The sequence below is a fragment of the Stylophora pistillata genome, chromosome 8 (genome assembly GCF_964205215.1).
Source record: "Stylophora pistillata chromosome 8, jaStyPist1.2, whole genome shotgun sequence".
Taxonomy (NCBI): domain Eukaryota; kingdom Metazoa; phylum Cnidaria; class Anthozoa; order Scleractinia; family Pocilloporidae; genus Stylophora; species Stylophora pistillata.
The window spans coordinates 3,141,519-3,154,976 of record NC_142526.1 but is presented as its reverse complement, the minus strand read 5'-3'; the positions used below and the strand labels follow the sequence as shown (position 1 = coordinate 3,154,976).

The 13,458-nt window shown below is 39.3% G+C and overlaps 1 protein-coding gene across 3 annotated transcripts in view; it reads left to right on the top strand.

The window, feature by feature from the left end:
- The window catches only part of LOC111345519 (endothelin-converting enzyme 1), a 35,054-nt gene that overhangs the window by 8,697 nt on the left and 12,899 nt on the right, over nt 1-13,458 (top strand). For all 3 annotated transcript variants that reach the window (XM_088730431.1, XM_088730430.1, XM_088730432.1), the window contains 10 exons: nt 718-975; nt 1,474-1,539; nt 2,130-2,243; nt 3,130-3,252; nt 4,383-4,519; nt 10,005-10,233; nt 11,326-11,424; nt 11,696-11,773; nt 12,591-12,691; nt 13,190-13,248. In XM_088730431.1, coding sequence (XP_088586557.1) covers nt 718-975; nt 1,474-1,539; nt 2,130-2,243; nt 3,130-3,252; nt 4,383-4,519; nt 10,005-10,233; nt 11,326-11,424; nt 11,696-11,773; nt 12,591-12,691; nt 13,190-13,248 — 1,264 coding nt within the window. The remainder of the gene's footprint in view (nt 1-717; nt 976-1,473; nt 1,540-2,129; nt 2,244-3,129; nt 3,253-4,382; nt 4,520-10,004; nt 10,234-11,325; nt 11,425-11,695; nt 11,774-12,590; nt 12,692-13,189; nt 13,249-13,458) is intronic.

The following is a 13,458-nucleotide window of genomic DNA, read 5'->3' as shown; positions in this document are numbered from 1 at the left end:
TATCTGTTTGTTTTGTGTTGTGTTACGCTTGTGGTTTGATAGATATTCATTCTCAAAATGTGATTTCTCCTCGCGATGTGGACTGGTGGCGAGAAGTGGCAAGGTTATCAGCTGAAGGGCGCCATCTTAATATAACCCAAAGTTCTTTTGTTTTATTTGCAATGAAATGTCTTTCTTTGAGGTCTCTCTCTCGGGAAGAGAAAGGAAGTTGCTAGAAGGAGGTACCTTCAAATAGCATTTAGACATGGATTTGTTAGTTTTAGTATCCTTAAAAATATGGCTAGTCGTTAAAAAAAAACTTCCAACCGTTTGTCATGGCTACCTGCAGAGCTCAGGTAGCTAAGTTAGAGACTGTCGTGCGGAAGGTCTTGGTTTGGATACCTGACCGGGTCGATGCGTTGTGTTCTTGGGCAAAACGCTTTACTCTCACGCTTCCTCTGTCCACCCAATAGTATCAGTGAGTGCCGGTGGATTGTCACGGAAGCCTGATGAAATGCGTAGGGTTAACCTTGCAATAATCAACATCCTATTCAAGAGGAAGTGGTGATACTCTTAGTCGCTTCATGCTAAGGAAACTGGGACATGAAACTGGGACATTTAGCTCGGTCTGGCTGGGTGGGCTACTGATCTCGAGAACAGACTTCACCTGCACCTTTAAATCCTTTTAGGTTCGACGGGGCAACATTCTACAAAGTTCTTTACATTTTTTTTTTTCAGAACGAAGCTGTTATGAAGACAGTCAAGTTTTACAACGTCTGTATTGACGAGGACGCGGTTGAGACCCGAGGAGATGATCCGCTCAAGAAGCTGATTGACAAGATGGGTGGATGGAATGTAACGGGTAGCATGACGCCTCTTTCGTCCATGAACATCATAGAGAGAATTGGAAAAGTGTCCAGGGAACTGTTTATAAAGCCATTTGTTGATGTGAAAGTGTCTGTCGATCCCCATGATTCAAATAAGCACATTGTACAGGTAAGCTCTCGGTCCTTTTATCGGAGAACCTTGTTAATCTTTCTATGCCACAACCCTGGTTTATTTAAACGGCCAACTTAAGCAGGCACAGGGTGAAGGTAGCCTTGTACCCAGACTTTCCACGGCCAAGCAGTCGTACTTTGCAGTTACAGTTACGCGGTAGGACCTGGGGAATTAGATTAGGGTGAAAGCAATTTGGTGAACTCCATATTTTTCAACGTTGTTCTCAAGGAAGAGCGCTCATAGGAAGCCTGTTGTTGAGGCAGAGATGGTTCAGCCCATACCATTCATTGTTTCTCCCTACTGCTAACTAATTGCTGTACTATGGACACTCATACCTAACTCGTAGTTACACTCAAATTTAACCTTAAACGTTTCTTACCCACTATTTGGCTGCACGATGGGTCCTCTTTATGATTGCAGACAAGGTTAAGTGTTGGTAATTATTCTTAACTTAGACCTGTCACCTCTGATTTCATTTGATTATTCATTTTTCAGTTTCAAATGGGAAAGCTCGGAATGCTTCCGTCATACTACAGAACGAATACCGGCGATTATCAAACCGTAAGTCGGGATTTTATTCATCAACAAACGGACAAGCTCATTACGGAATTTAAAGGGTTCATTCACGAAGTTTTGTTTATTTTGCCTCGCTTTGAATTGTTGTTGTCGATTATTTTTTGTTCTTGTTCCATTTTGGTTGGTTTCTTTTTGTACAATTTAGGGGTTCACCGATCCTTTTCGTGAGAACACAGTCGGCTGACGGATAGCATTTTGAAATCCGGGTGGGAAGGTTATTGTTTCGTGTTCTTAAGCAAGACATTTACTCGCACAGTGCCTCTCTTCGCCAAGGATAAAAAATTGTTACCGGCAAAATGTCTGGGAAATCTCTCGTGGAATCCTGAGGGGGGAGGGGGGTGTTAACTTGCAATGGACTGCTATGACATTTTGAATGGAAGAAGCAGCAGTACTCCTTGGCACTTCCCGGCACAGAAACCTGGATAAAGTGCGGCTAAATGGGCCAGTTAGTTCTAGAACAGACTCCTCCATTTATTAACAATTCTATCCAGGACTGCCTTAGCCAATGAGATGGCTATGATCATCCGCTTGTTACACCGTTTGCACATATAACATAACTCTGTTGTTTTGAATAGATTAGGGAAGCTTATAAGACGTACATGAAGACAATCGCCAAATATCTGGGAGGAGGTGCAGACTCTGATGACCAGATGATGAAAGTTTTTGACTTGGAGACGAAGATAGCCAATGTAAGCAGTATCTTTAGACATCTGGCTTAGGTTTCTTATCTTTTTTTTTTCTAATCGCACCTTATTGACAACTCACGTTATTAATTATCTATCACATGATAAATACCATAGCCAATTAGATTGGAATTATACGCAATATGATTATCTCTTACTTTGCGAAAACGGAAGTTTTTTTCATCGCTGTCCTTCGAGCTCGAGTTATGATTCCATGGGCTATTTGTCTTTTGAAGTCTGCATCTTCGGGAAATATATCTGTTTCCTGAGACAAGCGTGTTATTTAGAACAAAATAGACCATTTCCGAATCTTCAAAATGATGCCAAGGGTATCACCTTTCTCATTACTATATGCAGAGGAAAGAAAATCATTTTAATTCCAAAGGTTTTAATGCGCTTCGTTTTATGGTCGACGCTTTGGGCATTTCGAAAATTGGTCCATTTTTCCAATTATATAACAAAAGGCATATAACAAAACCAAATACTTAATCAGCACGTTTTCAGTTTCGACTGGATAAATTGGTGGCCAGTAAAGAAGAAATTAAACTGCGAAACCTTTGACGAGGTCTTACCGCCTTCGAGATCTGGCCTTAATGTATACCTCAAGACGCCGTCCTCCAATGGAGTAGTTAATGAAATGAAATAATAAAGATGCTGTGGATGTAAATACTTCTTGATGTCAGCGGCGCAGTCTCGGTCAACAACGTCAAAATATGTAGTCGAGTCATTTTTGTCCGGCCTCACAGCTTCACCTCTATTTTGGGGTATGCTACGAAATGTAGTTTAGATGATTTAGATGGGTGGGAAAAACAAAGAGTTTGGCTTATACATTTGTTCAACTTTCGAGCTCAGTCGTTGAGCCTTAAAAACGTGATATCCTTTGCATTTACAGCTGGGTCAAGATGGCGAAGACGGCTCCATCATAGAAACACTAAAGAAAGACTTGCCACCGGGAGCGATTGTCGGGGACCTCAGGGTAACACTGGAACAGATCAGCGAAACAACAGAGATAGACGTGAGTGCAATACTTGTTTGCCGCTTGCCTACTCTTTTTAGTCTTTATTCTTGTTTTCAGTGAAGTTCTGAGAGGAATACTGTTAGAGTAAATCACTCTGAAATTCTTCGTAAATCTCAGACATAGATGTGAATTGAGGCTGATGTTGATTGGTCTTCTTAAACTTAAGTCTTTGGATGAGCCCGTGGTCCACACTGCCGAAGTTTTACCTTTTTTAAAAACACAGCGGTCAAGCATCTGCGCATGTACAAACGTTTAAATGACTAGGTCTGGCTGGATAGCATACTCTTAGGCTATCAGAACCAAGTCTTTGAAACAACCACACAAGCTGTTAAGACGCGTTGATGCGAAATATAACTTACTTTGCCTTTACTACTCAACCGGACACACAAAGAGTTGACATTTGGGCGAGTTGGCCAGCCAAGCCACCGTTTATTTCACGCCGAATCGATATGCTAACAGAGATCTTTTACAATTGAAGTAAACTAAAAGCACCAAAGCCGGACTCTAAAACTCCTAAAATCCAGCAGGCGGAAAAAAACGGGGAACGTGTACCTCCGACCAAGGCAGAGGTGCCACCCTTGGGGTTTTAGGGTATTCTATGAATGACATATGCGTTTTTACATAGTTACTTAACGTACTATGCAGTAAATGGTTTGAACCCGGGGGTAACATATGTGAAGGTGTAGTCTGATCGTCCGGGTGAGTGTAGTCCTGAGAAGGACTGTTGTCGGTGGTAGTGACTGACGTTTCGACAACCTGTGCGGAACTTATCATCAGAGTCATGCAAGTACCGCTCTAAATTTATACAAAAGACGAAAACGAAAACAAAGAGCTACACACGGTGAAGGCTGACCGTAGAATGCCTTGCCTTACTAATGACCTCTGCTTACAAACCACGATCCCATAACTTCCCGCGTACCTCGCAGCCACCCCCAGTCCTCTTCTTCGGCAAAATATTAATTTATGCTAAGTAGGATTACCACAAATTACATTTTCTCAATAAAGCTGAATACAAAATTGTAAAAATAATGTGGCCATTATTATTGTCATAATTGTTAGTAGGACTATCATAAGATTATGAAGTTTTTGTTTATTTTATTTTATTTTATTTTTTTTAAATTTTGCAGCTTAGAGAAATTGTTGCTCTGCTAAACGCTGTTTTTAAGAGGCAAAACCGTAAATTCCAGAAAGACGAGAAAGTGATTGCATACCCCCCAAAGTATTACGCGGAGCTCTTTTCGCTGTACCAGAACGTCTCCAAATCGTAAGTACTGAGTTGAACGAATAGGTATCATTTATTTCATTAATTTAAATTGCCCTGCTTGAAATGCCGTCAAAGGAAGAAGAACGCAAGGGGTCAGAAAAATGGACCAGGATTCGGCCATTTTTATACTGTGAAACAGTCTACGTCACCGGCAAGATATGGTTGCTACAAAGGAAAGATTATACAGATAAAATTATTTTCATAGCCATTATCAGTGCCATTGCCGTAGCCATTTCCTTTGCCTTTTTTATCACCATCACAAATGTCAATGCCTATGAGGCGCCAAAGTGGACAAAAATGTCGTTTAGCAGTTTTTCTTTCCAATTATATAAATATGTTCTAAACTGTAGATTTTTGTCATCAGTTAACGTATTATGTGCTAACTTAGTGAAATATTTATTCTCTTTTTCGCATTTATTTTCTAAACTCTTCAGTTGCATTCTAATTGCAAAGAAAATGCGTTACAAGTACAGAAAAAACTATTCTAATTGAAATGTGTCTTAGATGTTCTAATGTTCTTGTTACATTCAATTAAAAAAAAAGTATTCTATATAATGTTCTTTTCGTGCCAAGTTTGAAAAAAACTCTGCTCATAAGAATGAAAAATTATCCTATTCTCAGTCCAAAAATACAGGGCAATTGCAAAAAAAAAAAAAAATACATGGAAATTGCAAAAACTACATGGCAATTGCAAAAAATACATGCCAATTGCAAAAAATACATGACAGTTGCAAAAAAAAACGTTCTAATTAGTATGCAAATTATATTCAGTTGAATTTTTCGTGCTAATTAAAACACGCTTCTAATTAAAACGAAAATTGTGCTACACAAAGCAATGTTGGGTAAGGGTTTCGCGGACCCCGTTTTGGCGCTAATTTTATAGCTTTGAATTTGAAGACTATCTAGAAAAGCTACGATATGCCTTAATACCGTCGAGGAAGAGGCAACATAGAGATAACTAGAGAGATTCTTAGAAAACACTCAAACAGTTCTCGGTCAAATTGCTAGCTTCAGTCAACAATGGGAGACTCAGAATAACAAACCTGAACGAGTTAGAAAACGCTGTTGATCGAATGACCGAGATCTGTACAACGTTTGGCGTTCTTCATCAGAGTGTACCTACCCACAGTGCTGCAAATAATTCAGTCGCCTGACGAGTATTTTTGACGATATACGAACACATCATCTTCGTACGAGACTCAAAGGTTTAAATAAAGAGAGTGCCTGTTCTTCTGAATACCAATGCCCAGTGAGCAGCAGCGGCGAAAAAGGTCGTCCTCTTTTTGAAATTATGAAGGATCAACTGGAATTATTGCGAAGTAAACACTTTCGCTCGGCTAGAATTGCTAAATTACTGAGAATTTCTGAGAGAACTCTTAGAAGACGAAGAGAGGAATCTGGAATCTGTTACGAGTTCGATGTTTGAGTGGCAGGTGATTTGTAGTCATAACAGAACGCAGGGTTATCGGAACGGCATATGGTATTTCGTGGACTGGACTCGACTCGACTAGTAAAACGAGGACTAGTAGAGCGCGGACTAGTAAAACGAGGACTAGTAAAACGCGGACTAGTAAAACGCGGACTAGTAAAGCGCGGACTAGTAAAGCGCGGACTAGTAAAGCGCGGACTAGTAAAGCGCGGACTAGTAAAGCGCGGACTAGTAAAGCGCGGACTAGTAAAGCGCGGACTAGTAAAGCGCGGACTAGTAAAGCGCGGACTAGTAAAGCGCGGACTAGTAAAGCGCGGACTAGTAAAGCGCGGACTAGTAAAGCGCGGACTAGTAAAGCGCGGACTAGTAAAGCGCGGACTAGTAAAGCGAGGACTAGCAAAGCGCGGACTAGCAAAGCGCGGACTAGTAAAGCGCGGACTAGTAAAGCGCGGACTAGCAAAACGCGGACTTAACAACGACAACAACAACAAAAAAACAATTTCATACGAAGGCGATCACAAGACTTAATGGCGAGCCAATTTAGTGAGTGACAATTTAGTGAGTGACAATTTAGTGAGTGACAATCCCTGTTTGAGCTGCACATGGGTTTGACATGCACCAGATACAAACGAATTTATAAGTTTAGGCTAAGAAAGAATTTTATTCAGCACCAGTTCAAAATCCTAAAATACACTTTCGTCGTAAATTTCACGGCAGAAACGCAGGAATTCGATGAATAAAAGTCGTATTAAATCTCCTCGTGTCTAGGTAGAAAGAGTCTCATTGACTTCAGCCTTTCGGTGGAAGAATAACCGATTTACACACGCCATTACAGAAAACAAACAAGCAGAATGACAACTCCAAAACACATATTCACATTCACGTACAATTTGACTTTCCGTGACATTTTAAAACGGAACATAAGTAAATCTTCGATTATTAATCGTCGTTGGAAATGAAAAATACTTTCCGTAAGATCTCTGTTTTTCTCTTTACGAGAAAATCGTCGCATGATCATTTAACTCGTGTGTGTTTGTCCCACCAGTACTGCTGTTTAACGTATGCTTCTTTACTCTTCAATTGACAGGTGTCACATCGTGACAGTTACTTATCAAAAAATTTTTCACAATGTGCTCGGAAGCCTTTAATTACCTTTACAAATAAAAATGTTTCGGCGAAAGCTTTCTCTTTAATTTGAAGAACCCGAATGATTTAGGGCTACAATTACGAGTTTAATTACAGGAAAATCCTCCTTGAACTTAACAATTTGATAGCGAGTGAGTTATAAAGAAAACAAACTTTATTCAAATTAAAGAGAAATCTTTTGCCGAAACATTTTTATTTGTAAAGGTAGTTAAAAGGTTTCCGAGCAAATTTTCAAACATTTTTTTGAAAAGTAACTGTCACGATGTGACACCTGTCAATTGAAGAGTAAAAAAAGCAAACGCTTTTGAAGAAACAGCAGTACTGGTGTGACAAACACACACAAGTTAACTGATCAGGCGACGATTTTCTCGTAAAGAGAAAAACAGAGATATTACGGAAAGTATTTTTTATTTCCAACGACGATTAATCTTCGAAGATTTACCTCTGTTCCGTTTTAAAATGTCACGGAAAGTCAAATTGTAAGTGAATGCGAATATGTGTTTTGGAGTTGTCAGTCTGCTTGTTTTTTTTCTGTAATGGCGTGCGTAAATCGGTTATTCTTCCACCGAAAAGCTGAAGTCAGTGAGACTCTTTCTACCTAGACACAAGGAGATTTAATACGACTTTCATTCATCGAATTCCTGCGTTTCTGCCGTGAAATTTACGACGAAAGTGTATTTTAGGATTTTGAACTGGTGCTGAATAAAATTCTTTCTTAGCCTAAACTTATAAATTCGTTTGTATCTGGTGCATGTCAAACCCATGTGTAGCTTAAAGGTCAAACAGGGATTGTCACTCACTAAATTGGCTCGCCATTAAGTCTTGTGATCGCCTTCGTAAGAAATTTTTGTTGTTGTTGTTGTTGTCGTTGTTAAGTCCGCGTTTTACTAGTCCGCGTTTTACTAGTCCGCGTTTTGCTAGTCCGCGTTTTACTAGTCCGCGTTTTACTAGTCCGCGTTTTACTGGTCCGCGTTTTGCTAGTCCGCGTTTTACTAGTCCGCGTTTTACTAGTCCGCGTTTTACTAGTCCACGCTTTACTAGTCCGCGTTTTACTAGTCCGCGTTTTACTAGTCCGCGTTTTACTAGTCCGCGTTTTACTAGTCCTCGTTTTACTAGTCCGCGCTTTACCAGTCCACGCTTTACTAGTCCGCGTTTTACTAGTCCAGTCCAGTCCAGTCCAGTCCAGTCCACGAATTACCATATGCCTATCGGAACAGCAACAAGAAGGTTTATTCCAAAATGAGCGTAGTTTTCACTTGATTAACTTTACACTAGCCCGTAACTCACTAAACTATCACGGCCTCCGCGCATTCGCCAACTTCGATCAACTTGAAAATATTCACGGCCTCCGCCAAATTCAAGAAACACTGCCTCGTCACACTTGACTGATTGCGTATGATCACTACCAACTCTCATCGCTGTGAAAACTAACTTCAAGCTTTGCGTAACTTGTCCTAGTTATATACTTACGCGATAAAGTTCTAGAACTTTCTAAAAATGGTCTAATTATAGCAACATTACAAAATATCCCAATTTTCGAAACGATTACATAATTTACTAAAATAAACAAGCCATGACCTTTCGCGAACCTTCAAGAAGGTCATGCATGTCGCGCAACATTATTTTTCGTAACAGACTCGAAACGGACGGTTTTACTGAGATTTCAGAGAGCAACCTCACAGCTGTCGTTCAATCAGTGAAATCGCTTACTCGGCTCCCAATATTGGCCAGAGTCGCATGGTAAATGCATTGAGGAGCAGCGGTCTGCATGTGCAGCGCTAGAGGGTCCGCGAAATAATGAGGAAAATAGACTGAAGTATTTGCAGCGCTGTTGTTGGGTACACTCTGATGAAGAACGCCAAACGTTGTACAGATCTCGGTCATTCGATCAACAGCGTTTTCTAAGTCGTTCAGTTTTGTTATTCTGGGTCTCCCATTGTTGAATGAAGCTAGCAATTTGACCGAGAACTGCTAGAGTATTTTCTAAGAATCTCTCTAGCTATCTCTATGTCGCCTCTTCCTCGACGGTATAAAGGCATATCGTAGCTTTTCTAGATAGTCATCAAATTCAAAGCTTTAAAATTAGCGCCAAAACGGGGTCCGCGAAACCCTTACCCAACACCGCTTTGTGTAGCATCAATTTGCATTTTAATTGGAAGCGCGTTTTAATTAGCACGAAAAATTCAACTGAATATAATTTGCATACTAATTAGAACGCTTTTATTTGCAATTGCCATGTATTTTTTGCAGTTACCATGTATTTTTTGCAATTGCCATGTATTTTTTGCAATTGCCATGTATTTTTTGCAATTGCCATGTATTTTTTGCAATTGCCATGTATTTTTTGCAATTGCCATGTATTTTTTGCAATTGCCATGTATTTTCGGACTGAGACTAGGATAATTTTTCATTCTTAAGAGCAGAGTTTTTTTCTAACTTGGCACGAAAAGAACATTATTAGAATACTTTTTTTTTTAAATAGAATGTAATAAGAACATTAGAACATAAAAAACACATTTCAATTAGAATAATTTTTTCTGTACTTGTAACGCATTTTCTTTGCAATTAGAATGCAACTGAAGCGTTTAGAAAATAAATGCGAAAAAGAGCATAAATATTTCACTAAGTTAGCATCTAATATGTAAACTGATGACAAAAATCTTCAGTTTAGAACATATTTATATAATTGGAAAGAAAAATTGCTAAACAGCATTTTTGTCCCCTTTGGCGCCTCATAAATGCCATCGCCATTGCCATATATATTGCCATGGTCATTGTCTTTTCTATTGCCTTTTCTATCGCCATCGACAATGCCATTGTCATTACCTTTTCCATCGCCATTGTTATTTTCAATATCACTACCGTTGCCATTTCCTTTTTCAATGCTCTTTTTGATTCTCTTCTCTAAAGAGACCCAACGGTTCTTGTCAATTACATTATGTGGCAAGTCGTTAATAACTTTGTGAAGATAATGCCCAAAAGATACAGAGATGCCAAAGAACAGTACGCCGTCACCCTCTCAGGCAACAGAACAACATATCGTTGGCAGCAGTGTATTAATGATATGCAGCAGGTGTTTGGAATGCCTCTTGGATTGCTGTTCGTGGATGCTTCATTTGACGAAAAAAGCAAAGCTACGGTATGTCAGAAACGAAAAGGTTATAGGAAGGATTAAGATTAATGGAGTTGAAATGCAGTTTTAACACAGTATTGAAAAAACCAGGAAAGATTTATTACTCGACGTTTCGGGGTCATCGTGACTCCATTATCAAGAGACTAGTTTAAAAACATGCAAATAAGAAAAGGTACAAGAATAGCATAAATTAGACTGAACGGCTTAAACAAACACCTTGGCGCGGATGGAATCCGTTTGCACGTTCAGTGTTGGCAAACGTGCAAACGGATTCCATCCGCGCCAAGGTGTTTGTTTAAGCCGTTCAGTCTAATTTATGCTATTCTTGTACCTTTCCTTATTTGCATGTTTTTAAACTAGTCTCTTGATAATGGAGTCACGATGACCCCGAAACGTCGAGTAATAAATCTTTCCTGGTTTTTTCTATGCCTTTGCTTTAGCAAATCCCTGCTAACACAGTATTATCATTTAATTTGACCTAAGATTCAGTCACCTCCAATCTGAACTACGACTTTTCCATTGCATGCTGCTGGTCTTTTTACAGGCTGGAATATGTCGAACTCCGAGTAGTTCGTAACCACAGGCATAAGCGCATTGTAAACCTGCGTCACGTATTTAGCTGTAGACGTGAAGAGTTTAGATACTGGTTTGTTTTTGTTTTTGTGTTTTTTTTCTATTAATTTCACTTACATGCACATTCGAAAAAAACGTGCGCTAACGAACACCCACTAAACCTCGCTTCTCGACTACCAAAGGAATTTTACAAATCGTAAAAACTCTAACAAATGTTGCACAATTTAACTCGTGTGGAATGATGAACTTGTCCCTCTGCTCTTCGTAATTCTAGTCTGTCCGTGCCGAAAATCGTCTTGACTCTATAAAAGTTCGATTGAGGGAGTAATAAGCAAACAGGCAGAATTGATAACGTGTAAATATAATATTGATAACGTGTAAATATAATGTACACGCTCTTTGAGGGATAGATAAGTTTTTTCAGTTAGTTAATTCAGTGACACCAGATTATTGCTCGTCCCATCTGGAGACAAAATTATCATTAATCACTTACTGTGAGTTAAAAATAGTGTTTTCTTGATCCAGATAACACAAATGACAGAGTTGATCAAAGAAGAATTTATTAGCGGCCTCGACTCATTGGAATGGATGTCTTCCTTGACCAAAACGAACGCAAGAATAAAGGTGTGATTGTCTACAGTTAAAGCGTTTCCGAATTAGTCTCGATTTTTCCTGCTTAGCGTCAGCAGAAGCTCTTCAGCGTTACCAGTTATAAAAGGACTATTGTGAAGGCAATGCATAATGCGGATAGTTGAGCCGGAAAAATAGACCCATTTCATTATTCCATAGACAGAAGCAAGACGAGTGAATTGTTCAGCTTTTTGAAGGTTAATCGAGGTTGCCCGCTTATTGATGCTTATAAGGAAACATTTACAACGTGTTGTCTCCTTTTCAGGCCAACGCAATCGCAGAAGATATTGGCTACCCTGACTTTATAAAGGATCCAGCCAAGCTAGCTGCAACAATTAAAGATGTAAGCTGTCAACGCAGACAAAACGTTTGGAACATTCTGAGTAAAAGGAAATTATTACTCAACTGTGCTTCATAGAGTACAAATAACGCCCAAAAGGAGTACAGATATCACGCGATATTTGTACTCCAGAGAGTGTAACGAACTCCCCGTAAATAAATATCCACGAAACTAGCCCGCACTGAAATAACAATTTGGTGTGTTGGATAATAAATCTCTTATTAAACGTTTTGTTGTGTCGTATCGCTGAGTATTTTTACTTGTTGTATCTATTTTGACTCATAAAAATACTCAGCGATACTACACAACAATTAAAGATGTAAGTTGTCAATGCAGACATAATTTTTGGAACCTTCTGAGTAAAAAGGATTCCCCCTGAGATCCATCGGTTTGGAGAAGGCCGCTGTGGCACAAAATGATAAAAATAAAAACCCACAGAAACTAGAATGCAATTACCTGCAATCATTCTCTATATCTGAAAAAAGAAAAAAAATCTTTTTTTTTCGGTTTTTTTCCTAATGATTTGTTTTCTTAGTATTTCAGGGATCTAGAGTTAAAAAATAATGGCTAATTTATTTCTGTCTCCTTTCTAAAAAATAAGAAAAGAAAACTTTTGCTTTCTCAACAATAAATATTTGAGTAAAGTATTGTTCTTAAAGATTAAAAATAAAAGAATTGTCCTCACTCGCTCTCTTATTGAAATTGTATTCAGAAAAAATTCAGCTATTTAGCATTTGTACCATTTTTTTGACCTTATTTGCTTCAGGACGTTCACACGAAAAGTGTTCTCGCTATTTTACAATTTTCCTTTCTTTCACAGCTGACAGTTGGTGAATATCTCTTTGAGAATACAAAGAACGCTTTAACGTTTGTAGCAGACGAAACATACGGTTCATTGGACAAGCCTGTGGATAGAGACCAGTAAGTAATAGCTCTTCTCCTCTGTTCTCCTCCGGGTATAAATGAATAGAGAAGAAACCAAAATATAAAGAACTCTCTCACGTTTGTAGCAGAAGAAACATACGGTTTATTGGACAAGCCTGTGGATAGAGACCAGCAAGGAAAATCTTCTTTCCTTCCCTCTCCTCCATTTTCCTTTGTATCTAAGAGCCCCATGCTACTTCGGCATGAGCGGTTGTTGAAAATGCTGAGTGATCTCAAATTTGAAAGAGAAATGCGATCGTTTGTCTCACGACGTGGCCGCTTCGGGTGTGGTTGCGACATTTCGACCGCATACTGCTGGTCTTCTTTAGGCGTCGAGGTCGACTGAGTACGCGTACGACCTCATCGTCTAACGTCTTATCTACCACGATGAATAACCACGACCTATTTTATGATCTCAAATTTCTTTCAGGTAAACTTGATCAAAGTCGGTGGACTTGTCTTTTGACAGCTCTTTCTCTTTCTTTACAACTTTAGATGGTTCATGGGCCCATCCCAAGTAAATGGCTACTACTCACCCAGGCAAAACCGAATCGGCAAGTTTCCAAGTCTTTTTATACTTTTCAAGTTACTAGTACCTTGTAGGTACTTAAGTTTTCATTTGTAGTGACCACTTAGCAATGACCTAGCTCACCTGTGGCTCAGAGGTAAGGCCTGGGAGCGAGGAATCTGAAGGTCATGAGGACTCAGAAAAATTCTTTGTCCCATTATCGTGACATGACTGAAAACATCTTTCTTCAATGTCA